Source organism: Peromyscus maniculatus, chromosome 1 (genome assembly GCF_049852395.1).
Source record: "Peromyscus maniculatus bairdii isolate BWxNUB_F1_BW_parent chromosome 1, HU_Pman_BW_mat_3.1, whole genome shotgun sequence".
NCBI classification, from domain to species: Eukaryota; Metazoa; Chordata; class Mammalia; order Rodentia; family Cricetidae; genus Peromyscus; species Peromyscus maniculatus.
The window spans coordinates 93,827,811-93,854,189 of NC_134852.1; the positions used below are offsets into that span (position 1 = coordinate 93,827,811).

The following is a 26,379-nucleotide window of genomic DNA, read 5'->3' on the forward strand; positions in this document are numbered from 1 at the left end:
TGTCTGGTGGTTTTCTGTCTGTCTGGTCCCAGGCATCTCCCTTTCTTTCTCTCCCATTCTCTCTTCTCCCTCAAGCCTAGATTCCTCCTCCTACTTATTCTCTCTGCCCACCAGCACTCCCCCATCCCTCCTCTGCCTAGCTATTGGCCATTCAGCTTTTTATTAAACCAATCAGGTGCCTTAGGCAGACAAGGTAAAACAGCAACACATCTTTACATAATTAAACAAATGCAGCACAAACAAATGCAACACATCTTTACACAGTGAAAATAATATTCTGCAACACATAATGCTGTGCAACAGCATAATATGCACTACATTTGCATAATGTATATCACATAGCATTAGATACATAAAATATCTTTAAATATATAATTAGAAAATGAAATTTTTGAAAGCCATCTTGTAATATCAGAATATCTCTTGAACTTAATTTTTTTCTTTTATGGCTACAGTGTTTTAAGATCTTTTTCCCCAGATTCCATTGACAAGAATCTACAGGAAAAATAATGGTGATGATGATGTTTGTTTTTCCCTCTGGAAATAATTTTAGCTATTTACCATTGAGTCTGCCATGGCCCTAATGTTCTTTACCAAATGGAGGATAATTCTTCTATTCCTGGTGTTAATAAGTAAGACTGGTATAAGCAATGTATGCAGAATTTTAGAAAATGCTTTCTATCTATAGAGATGATTTTAAGCCAGCCTATGCTCCTCAGGTTACCTAGTATATTAATAGCTTGTGTGTGTGTGTGTGTGTGTGTGTGTGTGTGTGTGTGTGTGTGTGTGCACAGTTCTTTTGATAGAATTCAGGGATTATTTGCTATGTATTATTCAATATTTTTATCTGTAACTTTAATCAAATGGGCTCATATGCATCCGTTTCTGGGCTGCTTTTATTTTGATGAGGGTTTCAGAGTTTCTGGGCTGCCTTTTATTTTGGTGAGGGTTTCAGAGTTGCTTTGACCCTGAACTTGTCACTGACACCTCTCATTCTTTCTGTCATCTGAGATGGAACTTTTTGCTGAACATTTTTCTAAAACTCTCCCAGCCAAACTCTTGACCCTTGTCTTTTTTGCTGTTACCCATTGTTTCAGCTTTGACCTATCCAATTTAAATCTTAGACTTAATTAAAAGTATGTATCAGACTTATAGTCTATAAAAAGCACATTTTACTACAGAAAAATCAGAAAGCGTGAACTCATGTTCTCTACCCCCACCCCCCAGTTCTCAGTCTCTCTCAGAGGTGATCACCACCAGCAGCTGGGTGTGAGCTCCCCATCACCTTTGGAGGACAGAGGAACTGAAATGCTTTGCTGTTACTCACTAATGAGCAACCACACAATCCTCTGCCTAACACTCATATGTGTACACTCTCATCTTCCCACTCACACACCGTATAGTGAAACATGTGCATGTAATATAGTGTTGTATGTATTGCTGCAGCTTACACATACATGAGAATGCAATACGGAAACACACAGTTCTAGTATGAGGTTATACGGTATGAATTTTTAAAATTATGATTTATATATATGTATATATATATATATATACACATATATATCTTGAAAGTGACTGTTTTAACCATTTTGTGTGTGTGTCAGGGGAATCATACACATGTGGGTGTGTCAGGGGAATCATGCACATGTGGGTGTGTTAGGGGAATCATACACAGGTGCGTGCTCATGCATGTGAAGGTCAGCGATAACTTCAGGTACCATCCACCTCTTTTGAGCCAGTCTCTCATTGGCCTAGAGCTCACCAATAGGCTGTACTGCCTAACCACTGAACCCCAGGGGTTCTCCTGTCTCTGCTTCCCCAGTTCTTGGATTATAAGCATATGCCACCATGCCTGGTGCTTTCTGTGTGGGTGCTGAGGATTGAACTTAGGTTCCTCATGCTTGCAAGGACCTAACTGAACCATCCCTCACGTCCACGTGACCAGCATTTTAGTCGTTTTAAGTGTATGGTTCAGGGGAACCATCGTCATCACCTGTCTCTAGAATGTCCTTTACCCACTTAGCAAAAACTCCCCATTTCCCTCTTCCCCTCCCCACACCTGAGGTACCTACTTTCTGCTCGTGTGGACTTGGCTGTGTGTCCTTTTACCATTGTTCTGTTTCACTTAGCATAGTTTCTTCCTAGCTGAGCCATGTGAGAGCCTGTGTCAGAATTTGCTTTACCTGCGGGTACAGCATAGGTGTGATTATGTGGATGGCCCTTGCCTCCACCTTTCAGCTGCTGTAGACAGTGCTGCTGTGACTGTGGATGTGCAAACACTTGTGTGAGTTGAGTCCTTGCTCTCAGTTCTCACAGGCATCTACCCAGAGGCGGAACCACTGGTTACATGGTCTACCCAGAGGCGGAACCACCGGTTACATGGTTGCTCAATGTTCTAAGGAACTGCCCGGGTTTTAACCCAATGGCTCACACCCATGGGTCTTCAGCACATGAGTTTTGATTATATTTGTCTTGTGTGCTTTTCTAGGAGAAGAAAATGTGATTGCTGTTCCTTTGAGCAGTCGAAGCGTGAGAATTACCGTGAAAGGACCTGCCCGTCTCTGTAAGTAGAATTTCAACGTAGCATGTTACAAAATTTCCTGAAAGCAACATCAGACCAACAAATAAAAACCCACTTCCTTGTTTATGATGGGGATTCCTATCCTGTATACTCAACCAGTCTGTGTCTCTAGGAAATATTTTAAATACATTTTGAATTGAAATAGAATTACATCACTTTGCCCCCTCCCTTTTCTCTACCCAGCCCTTCCCAGATGCTCTCCCTCAAACCCTTCCTGTGTTCTCTCCCACTCTTTCTTCTTTGATTATTAATGGTGTGTGTGTGTGTGTGTGTGCGCGCGCGCACACACACACACACACACACACACACACACACACACACGCATGCTATAAATTGTTCTTGTACTTTTAGGTGGAAAGGATGTAAATTTGAGCTTAATCTCCCCATGAGAGAGAAAATCAAATTGTATGCAAAAGTGTACAAGGATTCAAGGATCTTCTAGAGATGTCAGAAGTTTGGGACTAAAAGAAAAAAAATAAAACAATTAAATAAAGATCTCATCAATGACCTTTGACTTGGAAGGACAAGCTTTGCTGCTGATTTATCATGACTTCCAGTCCAGGTGTTAGTGAAAGCTGGTGAAGGATTTGTGGGATATGGAGAGTAGCTAAAGAAGCGCAAGAGAGGTCTTTCTATGCCAATGTCAGATGGCATCGCTTACCGTAGGAGTGTTTGGTTTCTTAGTATGTACAGAAGCTGGAAGTGTCATGGGTTTTCTCCCTGTCTGCCATGGTGTCCTTATAGCCTCAGGCTTTCTTAGTTGTGTCCAGAAGATAGTAAGTCTCAGATAGACTGGACTCTGAGCTTGAAGAAGTGTCTTGGGTTTAAAGGCCTATTTTTATTATTTTAAATTATGTGCATGTTTAGGGGATGTGTGTATATGAGTGCAGGTCCCCAAGGAGGCCAGTGGCACCCAAACCTCTAGAGCAGGAGTTGCAGGAAGTTGTGAGCTGCCCAGCATGGCTGCTGGGAGGTCCTTAGCAAGAGCAGTCCATTTTCTGAACCACTGAGCCATCTCTCCACCCCGCTGATTGAATTTGGCTAGCTCTACACATATAGAACAAGAGACACTCCCATGAAGCCACACAGTCAAGGTCACTGAGTCGAAATACTGTATAGTTGCTTTCTAGGCCACCACCATAGAATAGTTTTTTTTTTTAATCATAAGAATTTCTCAGTGCCAGAAGAGTCTCACAGTTTGGGTAGTATGTATGCTTGCTTCCCCATCCAGAACTAATATTTTACCCACAAATATCCTGAGAAACTTTTTCAACAAAGTGGTTATGTGCAAACATTTCAAGTTATCATCACACTAAACTCTTTGTGTTTGTGTACACAGGTGTGTGAGGGTGTGAGTGTGGGGGGGGGGAGTATGCATACATGATCACGTAGGGTGAGAATGCATGTTGAAGCCAGAGTTGGATGTCAGAGGTCATCCTCAATCACTCCCCACCTCATTCTTTGAGACAAGATCTCTCACTGAACCTGGAGTTCACCAATTGGCTTACCTGGCTGGCGGCAAGCTCCACAGATCCAGCGTCTGCTTCTCTCTGCTAGATTTACAGGTACTTGCTGCTGTACCTGTTTGGTTTGTTTTTTTTATTGTGGCTGCTGGGAATCCACCTCAGGTCACTCTGATTATACAGCAGACAGTTTACTGACCGAGCTATCTCCCCACAATAAGCTCTTAAGGAGAAATTCTCTAGCCCCGTATGATTGACATTAGTGAAGCAAGACTTTTCTTGATGTGAAGCATCAGAACGTTTTAGAGACCCATTTTCTAATGGCTTGAAAGTCTTCAGCACTCTTCTTCCTTTTAAATTAAAATATGACACTTAGAAACTAGCAAAAATCCTCCCAATTGAATTCTGTGAATCATCTATCTCAATAATAAAATCGTGAGATATCATTTGGACTAAAAACTATAAAAAAGTGCCAAGCATGGTGATGCACACCTGTAATCCCAGAGTTTAGGAGATGGAGTCAGGAAGATTGGGTGTTCAAGGCCAGCCTTGGCAATGTGAGAATCTATCTCAAAAAAAAAATCCCCCCAATCCATACATATTTACATAAATAAATAATAAATAAGTAAAGTGCTGAATATCCATAGCAACATTAGGCCTGCTAGTCTTCAAATGAGAACAATGCAGATATCCATCAATTGTTGAATTAATAAACTCTTCAGGACACATGTGGGATATTATTTGGTGATAAAAAGGGATGATATTCTGATGAATGCTACAATGTAGGTAGACGATCCTTGAAAATATTGACTGAGCAAAAGAAACCAATTTCAAAAAGCCACATGTCACCTGATTCCATAAGATGCAATACCTAGACAGAGAAAGCTATAGAGACAAAAAAAATAAAAAAATAAAAAAAAAGATGGTTGGTTTCCTGGGTACAGATGAGATTTTATTTGGGATTGGCAAAAACCATTGCAGTCTTATCCTGTGGTAAAAAGGCTGAGGATGATAAGATAACATGTTTTGTATCGGGAGCTGGAAATTAGGGAATAATAGTGTGAGGCTTTGGGTTCAACACCCAGTCCTGGGAAGGCAGGCCAACAGGCCACAAAAAAAGAAAGCAGCTGGGCGGACTCTCTGGCCTGACAGTCAGACGGTAATAATCATTTAAAATGCAGTTTTAGTATGTTGCCCTAATAACACTGAAGGTGGCTCCCCAAGTTCACTTGCTGAAGACTGTGGTGTTGTTTTGAGAAAAGGTCTCACTCTGTCGTTCAGGTGGTCCTGGAACTACCCATGTAGCCCAGGCTGGCTTGTAGCCCAGGCTGACTCTGGACTTGGTTTGCCAGTGTCAGCCACTATGCCCAGCTTTAAGAGATTTTTTTTTAAGGCATAAAAACAGAATATGCATTCACTAAGCAGAACAAGTACGGACAAACACCCTGGGGGGAGCCTTGTTTTCACGAGCCTGGGCGGGCAGATGAAGCCTGGCTTTGTACTGGAGACTGGCACTCTTCTGGAGACCAGGGTTCAGAAACGCTCCCTCCTCTCCAATTGACAGATCTATTGCTTGGAGTTTTCCCCTTCTGAAGCCCCACGGGCAGCTCTGGAAGCCTTTCTGAAAGCCACCCGTCTCTGCTGGCTGCCTTGCAAAGGACTTAGTTTACATGTCTGAACTTCACAGTACAGAAGGGGTTTTGTTTTCTTGTTTTATATAACCATTTTTTAAAAAAAGCTGTATTTCTGAAATCAAGCTTATTTTGCAGTAATAAATCATTCTTTTAAGGCCCATCGTAACTACAACCTTCCAAATGGCTGCAGGATTGAAAACTGGGAATGCTGGGTACTGTTAATTTCAAGTCCCTTTGTTGTGGGATGGAATTTCATTATAGAAAGTCCATCTTACAATATGCCTAGAGCTGTTTAGATCCTGAATTTCTAGCGCGTTCTAATCTTAGCCACATTATTGTAGGGAACCCACAGCCCCAGATTTTCCAGTCATGCATCCCTCCCCAGATGCAAGCAATAAGAACGTCCATGCAAAAGCAGTATAATTAGAGCAAAACCTTGGCGCTAAATATGTTGGACACAGCTGGGAAGATGACTCAGAAGGTCAAGCTTCTGGCTGCCAAGCCTAACCACCTGAGCTCAGTCCCCAGGACCTATGTGATAGGACGAGAGAGCCACCACACCAGTGCCACCCCAATAAATAAGTAATTTTAAAAACAGTAAAGGTCTGGAGAGATGTCTCAATGTCTAAGAGTGCTGACTGCTCTGTTTCATGCCCGGCACTCACATGGTGCCTCCCGTCTGCCTCCAAGTCCAGCTCCAGGGCATACATCCAGTGCCCTCTTCTGGCTACTGTGGGAACTGCACTCATGTAGTCAACAGTCACACAAACATACACACATTTAAAAAATTCTTTCAAAATTCAAAATAATAATAAATCAAATGTTCTATTAACAATAACCTGAAAGGCCAAGATGCCATAGGTTGAAACTTCCGCCAACCAGAAAAATACAATTTTCCCACAAGTCCTGGCTGCTGAGCATGAATAGAACTGTGGCACTATCCCTAATGACCAAAGGAAAGCAATGCTGAACCAGACAGGTATACACTGCAGACATGCATCTACTGTAGGCACATACTTGGTGCTGTGGCTATCGATAAGCCCTCATGCATAGCCACCTAAAAGCCACCTTAAGAGGGTTCCACTGACCTCCATAGTCTAAACAAATCTCTTGGTCACTTGGCTCTGCCTCTTTACAAAGGAACCACGCTGATCGTTTTCAGTGTCAGCCCTTCAGTCAGAAACAGCTGGAGGCATTCGTTATGTTTAAAGCCATTGTTTCTTTTCCTCCCTTCTGCCCTCCCTCCCTCCCTTCTTCATTTCCCCTCCCTCCCTCCCTCCCTTCCTTCTTTTAGTACAGATTAAAATATTTAAAGTTGTCCTTATAGGGGCTGGAGAGATGGATCGACAGTTAAACTTACTGCTCTTGCAGAAGACTTGAGTTCGGTTCAGTGCCCACACTGCGGCTCACACTCTCCTATAACTCTGGTTCCAGGGGATCTGATGTCTCCTTCTAACCTTCACAGGCCACCTGCATGCACTTGGTTCATATACTGTCATGTGGGCTCACATACAGATGCATGCATATAAAATGAATATCATATTAAAATGTATAATTATAAATGAGCTGCAAAGATCTGGGCACAGAAGAAGGCTCCAGTTCCTGATGGCACTTCCTATTGTGTGAGGCTGCTGGTCCTGCTTGCTCACTCTCCATACCCCCTCCCCCCCCCCCCCCCCCCCGCCCCACTGTGGAGACCTGAGGGGAGAAATTAGCTGGCCCTTGGACAGTAGAATACAGATGCATATCCTCTTCCTTAATAGTGGTGGGATGGTTATGGATTTCCAGGGCCTTCCACCCATTGTAGATGCCACAGAGGCCTCTGTAGGAACTCAGAACTAAAGCATTCTCCCCTGGAGCTCTCCTAGGCATCCAAATCAAACTAATAGAAAGTCTACACTGTGGTTTAGGGGGTGGGTGTCTTTCCTTGCTCCCAGATCACTCTGCAGATTCCCACACTCTCTTTCATGTTGCTGAGATCCTGGGAAACATGGAAAGATGTTCTTCACACTGCGGAAAAACAGCAGCTGCCCCAACACAGCACACATTTCACCATCAGTTCCTGGTTTGCCTATTGTGCCAGATTCGCATGGACTAGAGGAGAGAAGACTACACAGGACAGCTATGTACAGATTTCCATGAATTTATACTTACTTAAGAAGAAATAATACTTGAAAGCAAAATTGAGCTTCTTTCTTCTGAATGGGTAATAAGAGACATGGCTTTTAGATACCTCATAAAAAAGCATAAACTAAGAAAACTTTCCTCTTTATTCTGTGGTAGAAATGATTCCAAGAACTTAAGTAGGCCTATTTGCCCCCCCCCAAAAAAAAATCCTTGCTAGCCCCTAAAACTTTCACGTATGTATCTATTCTGCCAATATGAATCAATGCCATCAACTGAGTAGATAGTTCTATATTTTTTTAATCACACATACTGATATTGCACTTAGTAAAAATGTCATTTGAAACCAAATGTCTTTAGGATGGTTCTCATATTTAAATTTTCTTTTTAAATTTTCAGTTATTGAGTCAAAAACACTTCAAGGAAACAGAGGAGAACACAGCTTCAACAGCCCCGGGGTTTTTGTTGTAGAAAACACAACGATTGAGTTTCAGAAGGGCGCTGACAGACAAACCTTCAAGATTCCTGGGCCCCTGATGGCTGATTTCATCTTCAAGGTAGATGGACCATCTTCAGACCATCCCATTTAAACATAGCGAGGGAATTCATACAGAGTGCGTATCTGTGTTTCCATCTGAACAGGTCATTCCCAAGAACTGTTCTTCTCGCTCAAGTAGAGACTCTCGGGGTTAAGAATCAATCTTCACTCTTACAGAGGGAGTATAATTTCATATTGATCACCCCCATGTGCCCTGCTCAGTTTAAATCCACAGATAATTCGGTGGAGATGGGTAATGGCTAAGCACACCATCATGGGGAAGAAAAGGAGAGGGCAGGGGTCATCCCTAGGCTTCCTCTGACAGGGCTGTCCCTGTCGTCCTCAGCCCTGTGTGTGTGTTGTACTGCAGCAGCTGATTCAAGATCAGGGTCACATTTGATGAAGAGCCCTGCTCTAGCATCCTTTCAGACTATGTCTTCCCCAGAGCCCTGAGCCTACGTCTCTCTCCAGGTAGAGTCAAGTCATCTTCCCTTGTATAAAAGAATTAAGTGTAGAGACCAATCTATTTCCAAAGCAACACGAGTTAAAACTAACCTGGTGTATGAGAAAATTTCCGAGGAATGAAAGAACAAATGATAATCCATTGAATGAGTTCACCCACCATTTCCAGAAAAATCGTCCAAAATTTAGTAGAAGGGCAAAAATTGCCTTGATTGCCAATTATACCTTTATGAAGGGAAATGATATTAATTACTTTTATAGTTGCTATAAGAAAATCCCTGACAAAAGCAACTTAGGAAGGAAATAAGGGTTTATTTGGACTCACAGTAAGTTCATCATGGCGGGAAGTCATGGCGGCAGGGTCATGTGGTAGCTGACCACATCTGCAGTCAGGAAGTAGAGAGAGATGAATGCCAGCACTCAGCGAGCCTTTCCTTTGTAACTAATCAGGACCCACATCCCGGTGGGTCTTCCTATCTCAACCTGGCCTAGAAATTCCTTCACAGGCTTCCAGAAGCTTGTCTCCTAGTTGAGTTTTGATCCTTTGATATTAATCATCACACAAAACCCCATGAAACTTCAAAAAAAAAAAACTATACTATTTGTTTTCAACACATTAATTTGACAAAGGATGTTTTACTGAGACATTGGTGGTCCTACCAGAGAGACATGTAGAGGTTTGATTAAACCTGTGAACTGATCTTCATCCCTAGGGTCTGACTTCAGCCTACAGTGTGATCAGCCAAGGGGGAGCCTGCACAGCTCTGCTCTGTGTGGGAACATCCCTTGGCTGGGGTCCTGCATTGTGTGCTTGTGTGTGCAGTGAAGGGAGCTGAGCAGAAGCATGCAGTCACCCCTCCCTGCTTCCTGCCTGTGGATGTGATGTGACCAGCTGCTTCAAGCTGCGTCCTCCTTGTCTTGCCCAGTGTGACAGATGGCACTCTGGAACTGTGATCCAGGACAAACCCTTGCTCCCTGAAGTCCCTTTTGTCCATGTTTCATCACAGCGGTAGGAACAAAAACTAAGACAATGATCAATGCTGGAAAATGAAGAGGTTTTTTTTTTAATATAAAAATATCAGTTGTTAATTTTTTTCTGCCCTTAAAGTGGAAGGGAGCTGATGAGTAGCTGGCTTGTTCTATGTCAAGGAGGTTGTGGCTTCACTTTCTTGTTTGCGGTAGTCTACACTCTTCCCCAGTCGCATCCTTCACATTGCATTAAAGGAACAGATGTCTGCTGCCATTCACCCTGCTCCAAGTGTCTTTATCATCTGCCTGGCTTCCATGGGTATCTGTCACTTCTGTGCGAGATCCTGAAAGCACCAACCCCAAGTTCTCAGATAGTCACATTGACCTGAGATCTGGACGGGGCCATGATGATCGTCTCTTCTCTCTCTGAGCTCTTACTACAGCATGGATTCTATGCTTTCCTTGTAGTGCTCCTGTTTGGCTCTCTCTCACACACATGGACACAGTACTTTTTTCTTTTAATTGCTCAGAGAACCAATATTCTCATTGAGTCAGTGCAGAGGGCTCTGGCCAAGCAAGAGATGATGATTGAGTCGGGGAGCTATCCACAGAGATTAGTATTTCAGGACAGTGGTTATAGTATCAGCACAGACAGCCCTTGAAGGGACCCTGTCGATTCTTTGTACACGATCATACATACTCATGAGCTATATATTGCTTGATGTGTGGGTGCATGTGTGTGCTCACGCCTGTAGAAGCTGGAAGCCCACCTGGGCTGTTGTGTGTGGGTGCATGTGTGTGCTCATGCATGCAGAAGCTGGAAGCCCACCTGGGCTGTTGTGTGTGGGTGCATGTGTGTGCTCATGCATGCAGAAGCTGGAAGTCCACCTGGCTGTTGCTCCTTAGGAGCTGTCTACCTTGTGTTTTAAGACAGTCTCTCATTGCAGTCCAGGTTCACTGATTAGGCTAGGCTGTCAGTCCTGTGAACCCAGAGATTCTCCTGTCCTGCCTCTCCAATGCTGGGATTACAGGTGTGTACCGGCTTTTGCTTTAAATGCAGGCACTGGGTATCAGACTCAGGTCCTTGTATGGAGGGCATTCTACCAACTGAGCTATATCCCCAGCCAACAAACCATTTCTATGAGTTATGTATATGTGCATGGACCATCGTGTGTGTGTGTGTGTGTGTGTGTGTGTGTGTGTGTGTGTGTGTGTGTACCTTTGTAATACTGAGGAACACATTAGAAAGTGAAACCACAGTAGCCATTGCAGAGGGGTCATGTTTGGGGAAAGCGGCCTCAGGTACATTTATCATATGTGATTCTTAAAGTCATTTTTAATGCTAGGAATCCACATATCACTTGCACAAATAAGGATGATTTCTGACGTTCGTAACCGGATGGACACTTACCTCCTAACAGAGTGTGACTTGACAGCATGCTCTCTGCACTCCGATTTAACAGTCCCCTCATCCCCTGTCTCCGAACCCTGGCTCTTTGAGACTGAATAAACAGCTCTGGATTTCAGCTTCAGTGTCTGGAGGGCTTTGGGGCCCTCAAGACTGGAAGGGTTGTTTAAAAACATAATTATCAGAGCGGGTGTTACACACAGCTAACTGTGTATAAACAGAATGTCATTTCCATGCCTACAGCCATTTTCTTCCACGGCTGTGGAAGGCTTGGTGGGAGAGGACCTGGCAAAGTTGGAGACACTTAAAATGAAGTAAGAATGACTCTGATGTTGTTTTTCTCTGACTTGGGAGCTTGTCCAAATACTGTGGGTTTCTAGGAAATATTCTTTTCCATCAGTTACTTTTTTTTTTCCCATTCAGAACAGTGTGGTGTAGCCCAGCTGTGCTGTGGCTGAGGTAAGGAACGCTGTCTGCTTACATCCATCTCTTTCTGGACCATCACACGATCAAGCTACACCTGGACTTTGATTAGAGGGAGGGGTAAGCGTCCACCTGGGGTTCCTGATGACGGTCCCCTGCATTTCACTGTACCCCTTCCCATCTCACTCAGTGAGGAACATCTGGTATAAAAATGGCTTCCACCTAAAACAGAACTCTGAGGCAGGGGGGCCCAGGCCACCTCCTCTACGCTACTGCCAGCACAGTTGAGGGTGTTCTGGGCTAAGTTTGTCTTCATAGTTTATGTCATAGATTTTTATAAACACGGGGCTTTTACTAAACGAGCTGTTGAAAACTATCGTAATTTTACATGTAACGTATGCTTCACCAGGAGAAAAGAAAAATTCTGGTTTTTATTCTTTAAGAGACCCTATTTTCAGAGCTAGATTGTCCCTGGGAACTATGCTTTTCTTTGTTTCTGTGAGCTTCTCTCTGTATAATCTTGTTTTCCTGAATAACACTTTCTCATGGTGGCTCCTGTCCCATCTCTGTGGCAATGGGGTGATTTACCCTGGAGCACGGAAGGATTCTGCTCCTGCAATATGTATACCTGGCCACCAGTGGGCAGTAGATACTCTTGGCCGAGTCGCTGTTTGGGGCAGTATCTAATTGCCTGTTTTCCTTTCTGTCATGGTCTCACAGTGTGGTGGCAGCAGCAGTGAAATCCAGATATTTCCAGGTGCTTTAGAACGTGTGTGTGTGTGTGTGTGTGTGTGTGTGTGTGTGTGTGTGTGTGTGTGTGTGTGTGTGTGTGTTAGGGCCACTACCTTCCTAGGGTTTCTGAGGGTGCAGTAACAGAATACCACAGATGGAGTGTGTGCACGAGAGGAGACTGTCTTACAGTTCTGGAGGTGTAATGTGTAAAGCAAAGGTGTGGGTGGAATTGGCTCTTTCTGAGGGGTGAGAGGGAGGACCCGCTTCATGTTCCTCTCTCCTCCTTCATCATCACTCAGGAAGCCATGTTATTCCCCCCACACACCCACACACCCTCAGCCACCACCACCACCGTGCATACCTGCCTCCATAGCCGGCCCTTTCCATAAGAACACACGGACACTGGGTTCAGGCCCAGTCTGAAAACCTCCTATCAACAACATGGCATCTGCAGAGAGCCCGTCTCCAAGTCAGATCACAGTCTGAGGTTCTGTGGGCTGGGACTTCAGTTTTGTTTCTTGGGGGACACAGGTCAACCAGAAACAGTGGCAAGAAGGAAGGAATTTCAATTATTTCATCACGCCCCTCAATCTAGAGCCCATCCCCCCACACACACACCTTTGCTGCTGATCACAAAGGTAGAGCCTTGCGAAGAGCCTCACCTGCTCCTCTGATGTGGCCTGCTGAGGTACATTTCTTCATGAAAGCGGTTCAGCCAGGGCATGCTAGTTCATGTCTGTAATCAGGTGGCTGAGGCAGGAGGATCACAAATTTGGGGCTAGCCTAGGCTACATAGTGAGATTTGTCTTGAATTGATAAATCTGGAGTCAGTAAGATGGCTGGGCAGGTAAAGAGGCATGCTTGCCACCAAGCCTGACAGCCTGAATCCAATTTCTGGAACCCACTAGCTCCTTTTGTGGTCACACAAGTGCCGAGGCACAAGTGTGCTCACACATATACACACGAGTGTGCTTACTCATATATGCACAAATGTGCTCACACATATACACATGAGTGTGCTCACACATATATGCACCTATACACCAGTAAATAAATGTCAAATAAATCTGTTGGAGAATTTTCTCCTCATTACGAAAATTCACTGCTAAGTTATATATGTAAATATTTACAGACTATGATTATTTTATACTAAAATCTATTTCCGTAGATGATTTTAGAAGTTATTTCAAAGCGGCCAAGTCTGTAGCTGATGTGACTTGATCGTCTTCCTGATCAAGCAGGGGAGTGACTGTACTGCTGTAAGGGACTCTGAGCATGTCTCACTGGTCATTCTGTATAACAGTCACTGTTGTCAGGGGAGCTGTCTGCCCCTGGGGACTTAAAAGCAACATTCAGGTGGGTGAGCTAGTGACCAGGGCTACTGTCAACAGAAATTCAAAGAGAAAGCATTAACATTAGAGTGTGACTCCCAAGGGTTATTATTTTTTTGCTAGTTTAGTTTGAAATTTTGATTTGAAAGTTAGGTTTGATGGAGAGAGATATTTCTGAATGAATTTAATTCTCATAGCATTTCAAGGACAGAGACGAGGACTAAATCATAGTTCTTCTTCTGCGAAATAGTGAGAGTACACCTTCCCCAGGCTAGGCTGAGCTGTGAGCTATACAAAGCCTGTTCACCCCTCTCTCCCCTGCCTCTGTGGGTGTAGGAAGGGGTTTGCCAAAAGGGCAGGTGGGAGGGGACAGACAGACAGACTGTGATGGCAGAGTCATGGGGGAGGGGATGGACAGACAGACTGTGATGGCAGGGTCAGGTGGGAGGGGACGGACAGACAGACTGTGATGGCAGGGTTATGGGGAGGGGACGGACAGACAGACTGTGATGGCAGGGTCATGGGGGAGGGGACGGACAGACAGACTGTGATGGCAGAGTCAGGTGAGAGGGGACGGACAGACAGACTGATGGCAGGGTCAGGTGGGAGGGGACGGACAGACAGACTGATGGCAGGGTCAGGTGGGAGGGGGTGGATAGAGAGACCGTAATAGCAGGCCTTTCCACGGAAGGGCCGCAGGCTGGCGTCAAGGAGAGCCAAAGGCAGGAAAGGGCTTTTATTATATTCCTGATGTAGAACCTCAAAATGAAAATGCCCGTTAGCATGGCCGCCTCTGTCAGCAACAACCCAGGAACTCCACCACAGAATGAAACATCTGGTCATGAAGTGGTCAGTCTCAGGGGGACCCAGGTAGAACCCCTGTGTCTCCCAGGTGCTTTGGACAATGTCTAGAAAATAATTTGTATAAGGACCCCGCCACACCCAGGCACCCAGATCCCCTGATGGCTGAGTCTGTTCTCTACATTTGCAGATTTTCTCTGCATCTCTTCTCAGGTACCTTAATTCCTCCCTGCAGCATGCACAACAAGCTCACACTTGTTGGAGGAAAACAGATGGGTTGAGTCATTTAAAAAAAAAATCATGTAATTAAAAAGAGTATACTTGGATAGTTTTATCAAAACTTATTCCTACAAAGATCTTATTAAATGGAATGTCTGTCTACAAAGAAACATTGCTCATTTTTATTATTTCTTTTTGACATATGAAGTAGATTTTAATAATCATGTTTTTATCAAGTTGGTATTTTCGACTTAATGATAACAGATTCATGGGGTCATTTGAGCTGTTTGTTTGTTTGTTTTTTATTTTTACTTTTTGAGAAAGGGTTTCTCTGTGTCCTCTTGGCTGTCCTGGAATTTGCTTTGTACACCAGGCTGCCTTCAAACTCAGAGATCCGCCTGCCTCTGCCTCCTAAGTGGTGGGATTAAAGGCGTGCGCCACCACCATGGGCTTGAGTTTTTTTTTTTTTTTTAATTTTTATTACATTTTAATTTCTCGTCTGTGGAGGGAGGCCACAGGTGGGGACATGTGGAGGGCAGAGGACAGTTGGCATGAGCTAGTTCTCTCCTTCCACTGTGTGGGTCCTGGGGATGGACCCAGGCTTTCAGATTTGTCATCTGCTGGCTGACCCACCGCCACTCCCCCATGCCAGCTTCTTCGGTGAGGAGCCAGTGCTCTCTAGGGGGCTCACTGTTCTTTCACCCTCTGTGTTCTGTTTGTTTGTTTGCTTACTGTGTGGCTACAAATGGTCTTTAATTCCCCACCCTTCCACAGTCACCTCTCAGCTGCTCCCTTTTGGGTCACAGCCCCAGCGTCTCCTCAACCTCACAGCCATCTAAGAGACTGGCTAACACTTGCTCCTTGCCGTGCTGATATTTTCAGTTTGAAGTAATGTGAAGGCGTCCAGGGGATTGAGTGAGTATGGAAATCCTAGGGAACCGTGGCCCCGGGGAGCATTTTTTTTTATTACCATGTTTCTCTTAAGATATAAAATTCATTTTCTCTGCTTGTTACAACAACAGCCAAAACAAAACCAAGAAACTAACAACGTAATACAAAGCTCATCTCAGGCGCTCTTAATCTATGTCATTCAATTCCACTCTTGTTGGGCAGATCTATCTACTTAGGATGGGGGAGGGGGCGTGGTTTAAATAGGGAAGGCAGCAGCTTCAAGTTCATTCACATATACCATGCTCCTTAGTTCCTCCGGTGGGGATACATGGCGGTTGGCGGTACCTGATGTGTTTCTCAAGGCCCTCTCTTCTCCCCTGGCTGGGAAGAGTTCCTGAAGGGAGGACCAGAGCAGTTGATGAGGAGCAGACTAAATGGAGGCAGGTGGAGAGTTGTCACCTCTCCTTGGGTCCTCCGTGCATTTTCTTGTGACATGGAACTCAGAGTTATCAGATGGGAATGACCTTGCAGATAGAGTCGTGAATCTGAAGACTGGGGGAGAAGCACACACTGTTTTCTTGAAGAACTGGAGAGTAACAGGCTATGGAAAAAATGGTGTGGTTCCTTGAAGCCCCTGGTGTCTATTAGGGGTTAGTAGGCATGGGATTTTTAGGTAAGCATGTGCCTAAACATCTCGGAACATGCTTGTAATATCATTAGTTTAGAGGCAGAGGCAGGAGGATTGAGAGTTTGAGGCTAACTTGGACCATAGTGTAAGTTCCAAAGCAGTCTGGGCTATAGAATAAGACGTGTCAAAAGAGAAGAGAGCAGAGCAGAGCAGAGCAGAGCAGGGCAGGGCAGGGCAGAGCAGAATGGAACGGAACGGAACGGAAAGGAACGGAACAGAACAGAACAGAACAGAACAGAACAGAACAGAACAGAACAGAACAGAATAGAATAGAATTTATTGATTCCTTGTCTAATTTTTTGTTTTGCTCTACTCATCCAGACAGTATCTCTGATGTGTCTAGACACTAGTATTTAGTTGTGGTGGTCAACTTTTTTTTTCCTTAGTTTCACTTTTCTTTCTGTTTATATACATTTTTACCTTTGTTATTTTCTTTTACAGGTTTATTTTTATGTTGTGTCTTGAGTTTCTAGAGCTGATTCTCTTTTTCCTGAGACAAGGATTCTCTCTGTAGCCATGGCTGTCCTGGAACTCTCTCTGTAGAACAGGTTGGGCTTCCAAGTGCTGGAATTGAAGACATAGAACTGAATTCTTAATTTACCTCATGTTCAGAGCTTCCTCCACTGTTACTTTTCCTATGTAGGTCTTAACTTGTTAGCAGTGTGGCACATCCATCTTTACTGCCTGTTTACAATGTGGCATGCCCATCTTTACCATCTGTTGGCAGTGTGGCATGCCCATCTTTACCATCTGTTGGCAGTGTGGCATGCCCATCTTTACCATCTGTTGGCAGTGTGGCATGCCCATCTTTACCATCTGTTGGCAGTGTGGCATGCCCATCTTTACCATCTGTTGGCAGTGTGGCATGCCCATCTCTGCTACCTGTTTGTGGTGGGACAGACCCTTGGTGCTGTTTGTGTCCAAGATAAGAAATCTTTGCCTTGTCACAGTCATGAAGACATTCTTCTGTGTTGCTTCGTGATACCTTGATGTTTTGCCTCCCCCCCCCCCCCCCCCCCGCGCGAACTTAGCTTTGTCTATTCTGTGAAATTCAATTAGTATTTCTTTCAGTGTGACTACCCCATTGACAGGGGGCACAGCATGGGGAACCACCCCTCTCCCCTAACCCTAAATCCAGAGGCCACTCTGCAGGTGTCCTGAGGGATTTTGTTTCATGGGGACAGTTATTCCAATACCATTGTGATTTATCTACACTGTGTTCCAGTTAAGTCCTAATATCTGTGCTGAAGACTCTAGCTGTGTTTTTGAAGATGGTCCTTGATATTCCTGATTCCACATTTCCCTGTCAATTTTGAAGTCAGTTTGTATAAAACTCCTTAGAGGAGGTGGAGGTGGGGACTGAAGGGTGGATGTGACCTAAAATATATTGTATCCATGTATGAAATTCTCAAAGAATAAATTTTAAGAATTAAATATAAATTAATAAACTCAGATGATTTTTTCCAAACAAACAAAGAAATAAACAGAATTCTTTGGATTTGTTAAGCAGTATAAATTAGCAGCTTCCAATGCTGGCCTTGCTAATCCATAAATATGGTGTCTCCACACTTTTGTCTGGTTACTTAAAATTTCTCTTGGTATTTGTGATTTCTAGCACCTGTGTCTCACCTGTCTTGAATTACACTTATCTCCAGTGTTGGTTGTTTTGATGTTTCATAAATATCTCTTCCCCCTTCTATCTATGCATCTGTGTCTAGTGGGTGAAAATCAAACAGACTTTTATATCTCATTATGTCCTCACTGTAGTCACGTATCCCTACTAGTCATTTGTGTGTTCTTTTGAAGTGTACCTGTATAGATTGTGACATCTGTACAATGACAGATTTCCTTCCTGTCGTGTTGTGTTTTCTTCTTATCTTGCATTATTTGGGATATGTGACACAATGTTGAGCAGAAATGGGACAGCAGCCTTCCTTCAGATGTCTGTCATTTCAGGGCAGAGCTCTCTGTACACAGTTTATATGAAGCTTCTGTAGAATCTTCTGAGATCTTACCTGATGGAAGGGATTTGTTTCATAAAACTACACTGTAGTCAGGAGATTTCCTGTGTCCTGGCCTGCCAGCAGTCGGGACAAATCTCTCCCACTCATGTCACCCAAGTAAACACACAGAGACTTATATTAACTATAACTGCATGGCCATGGCTCAAGCTTTTTGCTAGCTAGCTCTGATATCTTAAACTAGCCCATAACCATTAATCTACGTATGGCCACATGGTCCGTGGCTTTACCTGTGTCCCATTACATGTTGCTCCTTGGGCGGCTGGCTTGCTGGTGTCTCTTTCTCCTTCACTACACAAGTGTAGAACTTTTCAAAGCTTGCTGTGTCTTTTAAGACAATAATGGGATTTTTTCCTTTTTCCCTTTTGATCTGGTTCAAATGTTAACCCATCCATGCTTTCTATTATAAGTACCCTTCAGGCATCATTATATTTTAGGTATTGTTATTTTTATTATTCATAAAACTATGTATCCTTTTATATGTCACTGGACGTGGCTTTATATTACTTTAGATTTTGTGTTTGTTTCCAGGACAGACAGGTTTTCTTTTTAACTTTAATTTTATGTGTGTGAGTGTTTTGCCTGCATGGATGCCTTGTATCAAATATGTGGTCCCTGTGGAGAAGAGGACATTGGATCCCCTGGAACTGGAATTATAATTCCCTTTGTGATCTGTCATGTGGATGCTGAGATTAGAACCCAGGTCTTCTAGAAGAGTAGCCAGTGCTCTTAACCTTTGAGCCATCTCTCTGGTTCTTCAGGACTGGTTGTTTGCTTCCTTGGGATACTCTTTCCAAGTCATGGTATTTCCAAGTCTGCAAGAGAGACTGTGTCCTGAGCCCCGAGATGTTTGGGGACCACCTTCTTCACACAGTGTTTGTCACACACCAGCCTGGTCTGCGACTGTTCACATTTCTCTCATTGTAACTGTCACCACTGTTCTGGTGGAAGCCCGCGCCTTATCCTTTTACTTCTGGAACATTTGCATACACAGTAGAACAGCTGAGTAAAATCACCTACAAAGGAACGTAGTCCTGTCTACAACTGCTGCTTGCCCCCAGCGGTGCCCTTCCCTTTTAATTAGTTACTAGAACGTTCACATAGGACTCCACTGTATCTGTGTTCACTGCAGGTAAGTTTCCCGAGTTGTGCCCTTAGAAGAACTTCTAGAGAGGAATACCTGAGCTATTTAAAATGTTAGAATCAAAGTACATTATGGGCTTGTATGGAAATATCATAATGAATCCCATTGCTTTGTATAATTAATACAGACTAATGGAAAGTTAAATACCATTTGTGTAATATCAAAGCAAAATATAAATCACTGGAGTCAAGAGTGCCCATTATATATGATGTTATAAGCAAACCCAACCCAAATTAAACCTCAGTTTCTGGGGTCATGGAAAAAGTGGAACTAATATTTCAGGAAGGAAAAGCACTAGATAAGTAAGCAAACAAGTCCACGCACTGTTTTGTGAATTCATTCACAGGTATAAAGTTATATGAAAAGCAAAAATGACTCCAGGGTGATTAGTTAAGGATTGTCTGAACCCCTATTTGGGGTAAGTCTGAGTGAGAGGCTATCCCATCTAAAGCCCTCCTAGTCCTGTAGCTTGGTTTATTGTCACATGTGTGGGTGTTGCCTAAGATGGGCAAAGAAGGCAGGAAGAGCTGGGACTCAGTGTGTGGAATGGGCCATGCCATCACCGTTCTCTCTGTCTAGACCAGGTACACCGTGGCCAAAGGCAGCGTGGTCCAGTTCTTCTTTTACCAGCCCATCAGCCATCAGTGGAGGCAGACTGACTTCTTCCCCTGCACCGTGACATGTGGAGGAGGTGAGGCACAGACTACACTCTGGGATACCCAGAGCTGTGAGTCGGGATGCACACATGCCCGGTTGAGGTGACTGGGAGAGAAGGAAGTGTTTCATGTGTGCTAAATTCAAGGCCCTAATAGACAGTTGGAGAAGGTTTGGGGCCAAGTGCAATCCAAGTGCGCATACTCAAAATCAAAAGGGTTTCAGTAGACATTGGTCTGCTTGTGTGGAGACATGATAACCTAGTGTAGATGGAGAGGCAGCCATAGTCAACACCAAAGTGACTCTTTCTGAGCTGAGTAAGGGATTCTGAACTGGTGCCAGCCTAGGATCCCCAAGTTGCTAGGGTTCCTAGAGCATGCTGGGAGTTTCCCTGTGAGTACCAGACAGTGACACTGGGCGCTTGCAGCCTGACCAGCTGTATGCTGAGGCTTCCTTGTCACATCCCTCACAACCTGAGAAAGTTAGTTCGGTGTTTGTTTTACACATGGCTGAGGTAAAACTCAGCAAGGGTCCCAATTCATCAGGTGGCATGGCCAGGGCTCTGATTATGTTGCTCTTTTGTGCCTCCGGAACTGTCTTCTATCCCTGTGTGAAGGATACATCTTGGGCAGGGTTTTGTTTGAAGAGTTAGAATACTTCTTAGCTCAGCCCAACCACAAATCATTTCTTCCTTTGATGACTACAGAATAACACCCATTCAGAAAGTCAGGAAAAGAACAGGGGTTCTGGCCTTTCTCATCCTGATTATAGGCATATTAAGGCAGACTCCTTGGGCAGTGCCAGGTTCCCATGAACATGCAGCTCAGGTCTTCCTGGACTTAAGCTTCCCCTGAAAGGAGATGCTGGTTCTTTTATGAGGAAGCACCAGGTAGCCCAGACCCCAGTGGGAGCCTGTATCTTAGGAAGAGTTATAGCCTAAGATAAGTCAAGGCCCTAGAATGAAAGAAGAAAGTGAATTTTCTGAGTAGCAGCCAGTTTGTCTAGACACAGTGTGATGGACACTCAGTTATGATCTTTATAGACATCTGTCTTAGGGTTTCTATTATTGTGATGAAATGCCATGACTGAATGCAACTTGGGGAGGAAAGGGTTTATTCCACATCGGGGTCCACCATGGAAGCAGCCTGGGCAGGAACTCAAACAGGTCAGGGTCCTGGAGGCAGGAGCTTATGCAGAGGCTATGAAGGAGTGCTGGTTGCTGGCTTACTGCATTCTTACAGAATCAGGACCACCAGCCCAGGAGAGCACCACCCACAATGTGCTGGGCCCTCCCTCATCAATCACTAATTAAGAAAATACCCTACAGGCTTGTGTATATCCTGGTCTCATGGAGGCATTTTTTTTTTCAACTGAAGCTCCCTCCACTCAGATGACGCTAGCTAGTGTCAAATTGACATAAAACCAGCCAGGACAGCATCCTTCTAAAACTCCAGCATCAGCGGTACCAACATGTAAATTCTTGTATTTCACAGGCATCCCAGGAGTTCATGGTGGACTCTGTGTTTTGACGATGACTCTGTACAAAGTCCCTTTGGCCGTCAGCTAGAGGCACCGTGGCATCACCATTTTTGCCTTGTAGGTGTTATCACCACACTACTAGTGACTCAAGGAATTTTCTTTAAATGGGTGGTTTTAAAACTTAAGCATTGGGCTGGAGAGATGGCTCAGAGGTTAAGAGCACTGACTGCTCTTCCAGAGGTCCTGAGTTCAATTCCCAGCAACCACATGGTGGATCACAACCATCTGTAATGAGATCTGGTGCCCTCTTCTGGCCTGTAGACATACATGGAGGCAGAACACTGTATACATAATAAATAAATAAATCTTTAAAAAAAAAAAACTTGCCGGGCGGTGGTGGCGCACGCCTTTAATCCCAGCACTCGGGAGGCAGAGCCAGGAGGATCTCTGTGAGTTCGAGGCCAGCCTGGGCTACCAAGTGAGTCCCAGGAAAGGCGCAAAGCTACGCAGAGAAACCCTGTCTCGAAAAACCAAAAAAAAAAAAAAAAAAAAACTTAAGCATATTTAGAAAAATAACTCAATCATAACACCTGGCATAGGAAATGATTGTCTCTGGCCACACAGAACACAACCACAAAGACAAATACAGGGAAAACAGAACTGTAGTAGAAAATTACTAACTTCCTGCCAGCTTGAACCTCCTCTGGGCTTATTGTGAATTTCTGGTTTTTGTCAGACACGAAACACAGTTCTTGCCTGCTTGTTTTTGTTTTGTTTTGTTTTGTTTTGTTTTGTTTTGTTTTGTTTTTTTGACAAAGGTCTCCTGTAGGTCAGGCTCACCTCACACTTGCTATGTAGCTAGGGACTTTGAATTCTGGTCCTTCTACACCTACCTACCAGCACTGGGTTATAGGCATGCTCCACGATGATCAATTTTTGCAGGACTGGAGGTTGAACCCAGGGCTTTGTGCATGCTAAAGCAGCACGCTACCAACGAAGCTACATCAGTGGAGACAAACAGTTTTAGAGGAGATAAAGGCTCCTTTAGATCTTCCAGTCAGTGACTCTGCACCAGGCTCCAAGGAAGCACAGAGTCCCTGAGCTCTCCCCAAGGCTATGGAGGAGAAACACTGTTAGGAATGGAAACTCTGAGTTAGATAAACCTGGGCCTTAGTGAGCCAATCCTGTTCTCTGACATTCCCATGCCACGGTCACAGCAAGGGGCAGCCAGCCAGTGTTGGGGCTGGTGATGCCGCTCAGTGGTAGAATATTGGCCTGGTGTGCTCAGTCTCTGGTCCCATCTTATCCACCACAAAAAGGGCAGCCTGGCCTAGCGCGCGAGCAGAATGGTGGAGATCCGGGATCAGACTCACTCATCTGTCTCTCTCTGAGCCTCCGCCTCCGTCTGTTGGTAGGACTCTCTTCTCCCGAGGCACTTTTGTATAGCACAGTAATGATACATGCCGAGGGATGTGGTGTGGCACCTGGCACCTTCCTAGTCATCTGCTGTATCCAAAGCTAAAATGGTCACAGAGGCCTCTTCCTTCCCCCACAGTCTCCGGCACACTGGTTCTGACTGTGCATGACTCAAAGGCCACTGAGGAGAGCTCCTGAGAGAGTGGGACAGTGTAGTATGTTGAGTCCTACATCCTTGGGTAGGTAGGTCACAGGTCCAGGAAGACAACAGTACCTCTTGGGTCCCAAAATGATGGATCACAAAGAGATAGTGGGGGCTTTTTAATTCTTTCTCTGCAGAGAAACAGGCTTCCCTTTCTTACTTATTCCTGGCCTCTCACACATAGTTTTTCAGAGAGACACACACTTCTGTTTGGACTCATAAAGCCAAGGAGAAGCCCTTCACTCTAGGGGAGACATTTTACAATAGGTTTCGGTGTGGTTCCATTGATCAGAATTTTGGGAGCGCTGTTTTCCATACTCCGATGCCCCTGGAAAGGCAGTCCATCCTTCTGGAAGCATGAGTGGACACAGGGGCACCTCCCAGTGAAATCAGCCCCAATGGGAGGGCAGCAGAAGAACACAGAGAGGCCGCTGGGGCTGCCCGCCCTCTCCCACACACTGGCAGGATGTCAATGCATTTGTTCACAATATCGAAAGACAATCTGCCTTATTTCTTTACTCTTGGTAATCTCTAAACTGCAATAAAATTAAAGAGAAAAATGAATTCTCTCCCTCAAATTATAAACACCTGTATGTCCCCTATCAAGTCGCTTTAGAAGAATGTTTCCACTTAGGATGTAGACTTTTGTCTGATTCAAGGAATCGTAATCTTATTCCGTATTTGTTTGGGGAAAATAAAAGTACACACACCAAACCCATACAGAACTCACTGCCAAATTTTAATTATATTAGCAATCAAACGTATGTGATTGTATGAATGGCATGCCAGAGATTTTTGGATAATGAAGAAAATTAGTTGGTGGGTCTCTGAGGCACCGATGGTCCTGGAAAGACTGCCTGCCCTCATCTGTAATTATCCATGTGATACACTCGAGATTGTCTGGGGAGGCTCTGAGGTTGCCATGGCCATCTGATAGTGCGGTCTTTCTGGCAGACACTGGCACCGGAGTAACGTTTTATTGACGCCATTTGCATTTCCATTCTGTGGTTTCAACCTTGCCTTTTGTAATGTGTGCCAGTCGGCTCTCTGGTCCTCTGAGGTCAGCTAATGCCCAAGCCATGTCTTGTAGAAAGCTGCCTGGCAGTTTACAAAGCCAGATTCCTCTAAGCAATCAGGACTTGAGATATATTTTTAGACCTTTAGACCAGTTGGCAGACATTGAGCGATCAGCTTCAGTGTTATTTTTTTTTTAATTTTATAAAGCTCATTCTAGCTTTGAAAAATTGCCTTTAAAAAAAAAAACAGTTAACATGACATTTTTGTAATAACAGGAAAGCTGGAGTCAGAGCTCTTAGGAAAGGAAAGGGTCCTGTCTTGAGCTAATTTTTTTAGGTTTACTATGCTCAATGCCTTGGAATGTTTGCTTTCCTCAAAGAAAAAAAAATGGTCCGCATTGGATTTACTAGAATCAGGAGTGCTGCGTCCTCACTCTTCCCCTTTGAAGCCTGTGTGGTAGAGGAGATAGGGAGATTGTTTGCTTGCGTCTGCCTCTGCTGACAATGCCAGTTCCCCAGGCAGCAGGATCATTGGCATTGAAGGTGCCCTGGCTACCTCAGGAGAGCAGATGAGTAAACAGCAGAGGCAAATAGTGGACTATTGTGAAAGATGTGCTCATATTCAGCTCTCAAAACACGCTGTACACTTTACAGTGTAGAGAAAAAAAAACTTAACAAGTGGAAAATAGGCCAAGATTCAAAACATTTAAAACATCATCAGTGCTGGGGGTCTGGGTCAAGGACACTGAGCTTCCTTGGCTTGTCCAAGGCCCTGGGTTTGATCTCACGACACACAGATATATTTTTCTAACTTTATAAAGTTTATATATTTAATTATACTTACAATACACACACATTTAATACATGTATACATGTATATTATGAGTATGATTAAATACTATATATAAATATATTGTAAATAATATTATGTAATATATTGTATATATTATACACACACACATATAGATATATAAACTGTCAATTGAATTTAAAGCATGCACCCAAACAATGTTATACAAGGCAATTTCATACTTAAAGATATATAAGTGATAAATCAGAACAGGTATCTGGGGAGAAGAAGAAGAAGACGGGAATGGGCACTGCTGTAGGAGACTAAACAAGGAAACAGTCAGGAGTGAGGGGGCTACCACAGTGACCAGGAATAGCCAGGCAGTAAACTGAAAACCATAAAGGGCCCCACTGTACCTGAGGGAAGTCTGGTCAGTTCCTAGAAGGAGTCAGCTGTAACGTGCACCAATAGACCACAGTCGGTTCACGCATGTGTGTTTGGCAGCAGGTTTTAGCTGTTCCAGAGGAATCTGAGCCTGTTGGACAGAAAGCGCCCACATCCTGGGCTTCAGATGCAGAGCCTCTGGCTTATTTACCATGAAGAGCCTGGGCCCCATGTGTGGTCATTCTCGCCTGTGCTTCTGTTTGTCACAGAGCTGAATACCATCGAGACCACTGAGCTGGGTTTCCTAGACAGGAAGAGCAGCATGTGGCCTGCACCCTTGCCAGGCAGATGCACAGCTGATATATACAGCTTTCATCCCTTCCTCTCGTACACCTTTAGGTTATCAGCTCAACTCTGCGGAGTGCATGGACATCCGTTTGAAAAGGGTGGTGCCTGACCACTACTGCCACTACTACCCAGAAAACGTGAAGCCCAAACCAAAGCTGAAGGAATGCAGCATGGACCCTTGCCCATCGAGGTTAGTACAATCACCCACGCTTTTCAAAGAAACAATTCAACTCCAACTGGGAGACAGTGGTTCCTTCACACTTCCTGTTCATGACTTTTGATTGTGTCCCAGTGACAGATCACATTTATAACCACAGGTCATGGGAACTAAGACACATTTGATGATCTGGTTCCTTGGCCTAGCTCTCTCTTGTCATGGGATTATGTATCCCTAAGATCTTTATAATGAAGCCTTTTGGGCAATTCTTGCAAATACATACATCAAAGATCCATATGTATATGGCTCTGCCAGGATTCCATGCGTAGTCTATCTGTCAGTCATAAATATTTCCCACTCACTATTTTAGGCTTTAAACTGGGTCACCCATTACATCTTGGCTTTTTAAGTGTTCACATTTAACTCCGTATAAATAATGCATTGTGCAAGGAAGCAAGCAGTTTTCATGCCAAAGCAGAGAGGCTATGCAAAAATTATCCC

General features: G+C 44.2%; 1 protein-coding gene across 5 annotated transcripts in view; it reads left to right on the forward strand.

The window, feature by feature from the left end:
* Adamtsl3 (ADAMTS like 3) overlaps positions 1 to 26,379 on the forward strand; it is a 287,753-nt gene that overhangs the window by 159,262 nt on the left and 102,112 nt on the right. For all 5 annotated transcript variants that reach the window (XR_013042909.1, XR_013042911.1, XM_076546303.1 and 2 more), the window contains exons 8-11: positions 2,492 to 2,566; positions 8,205 to 8,362; positions 20,012 to 20,123; positions 25,773 to 25,911. Coding sequence is in view for 3 of the 5 variants with exons in the window: in XM_076546303.1 (XP_076402418.1) it covers positions 2,492 to 2,566; positions 8,205 to 8,362; positions 20,012 to 20,123; positions 25,773 to 25,911 (484 nt within the window). In the remaining 2 variants the exon portion in view is untranslated. The remainder of the gene's footprint in view (positions 1 to 2,491; positions 2,567 to 8,204; positions 8,363 to 20,011; positions 20,124 to 25,772; positions 25,912 to 26,379) is intronic.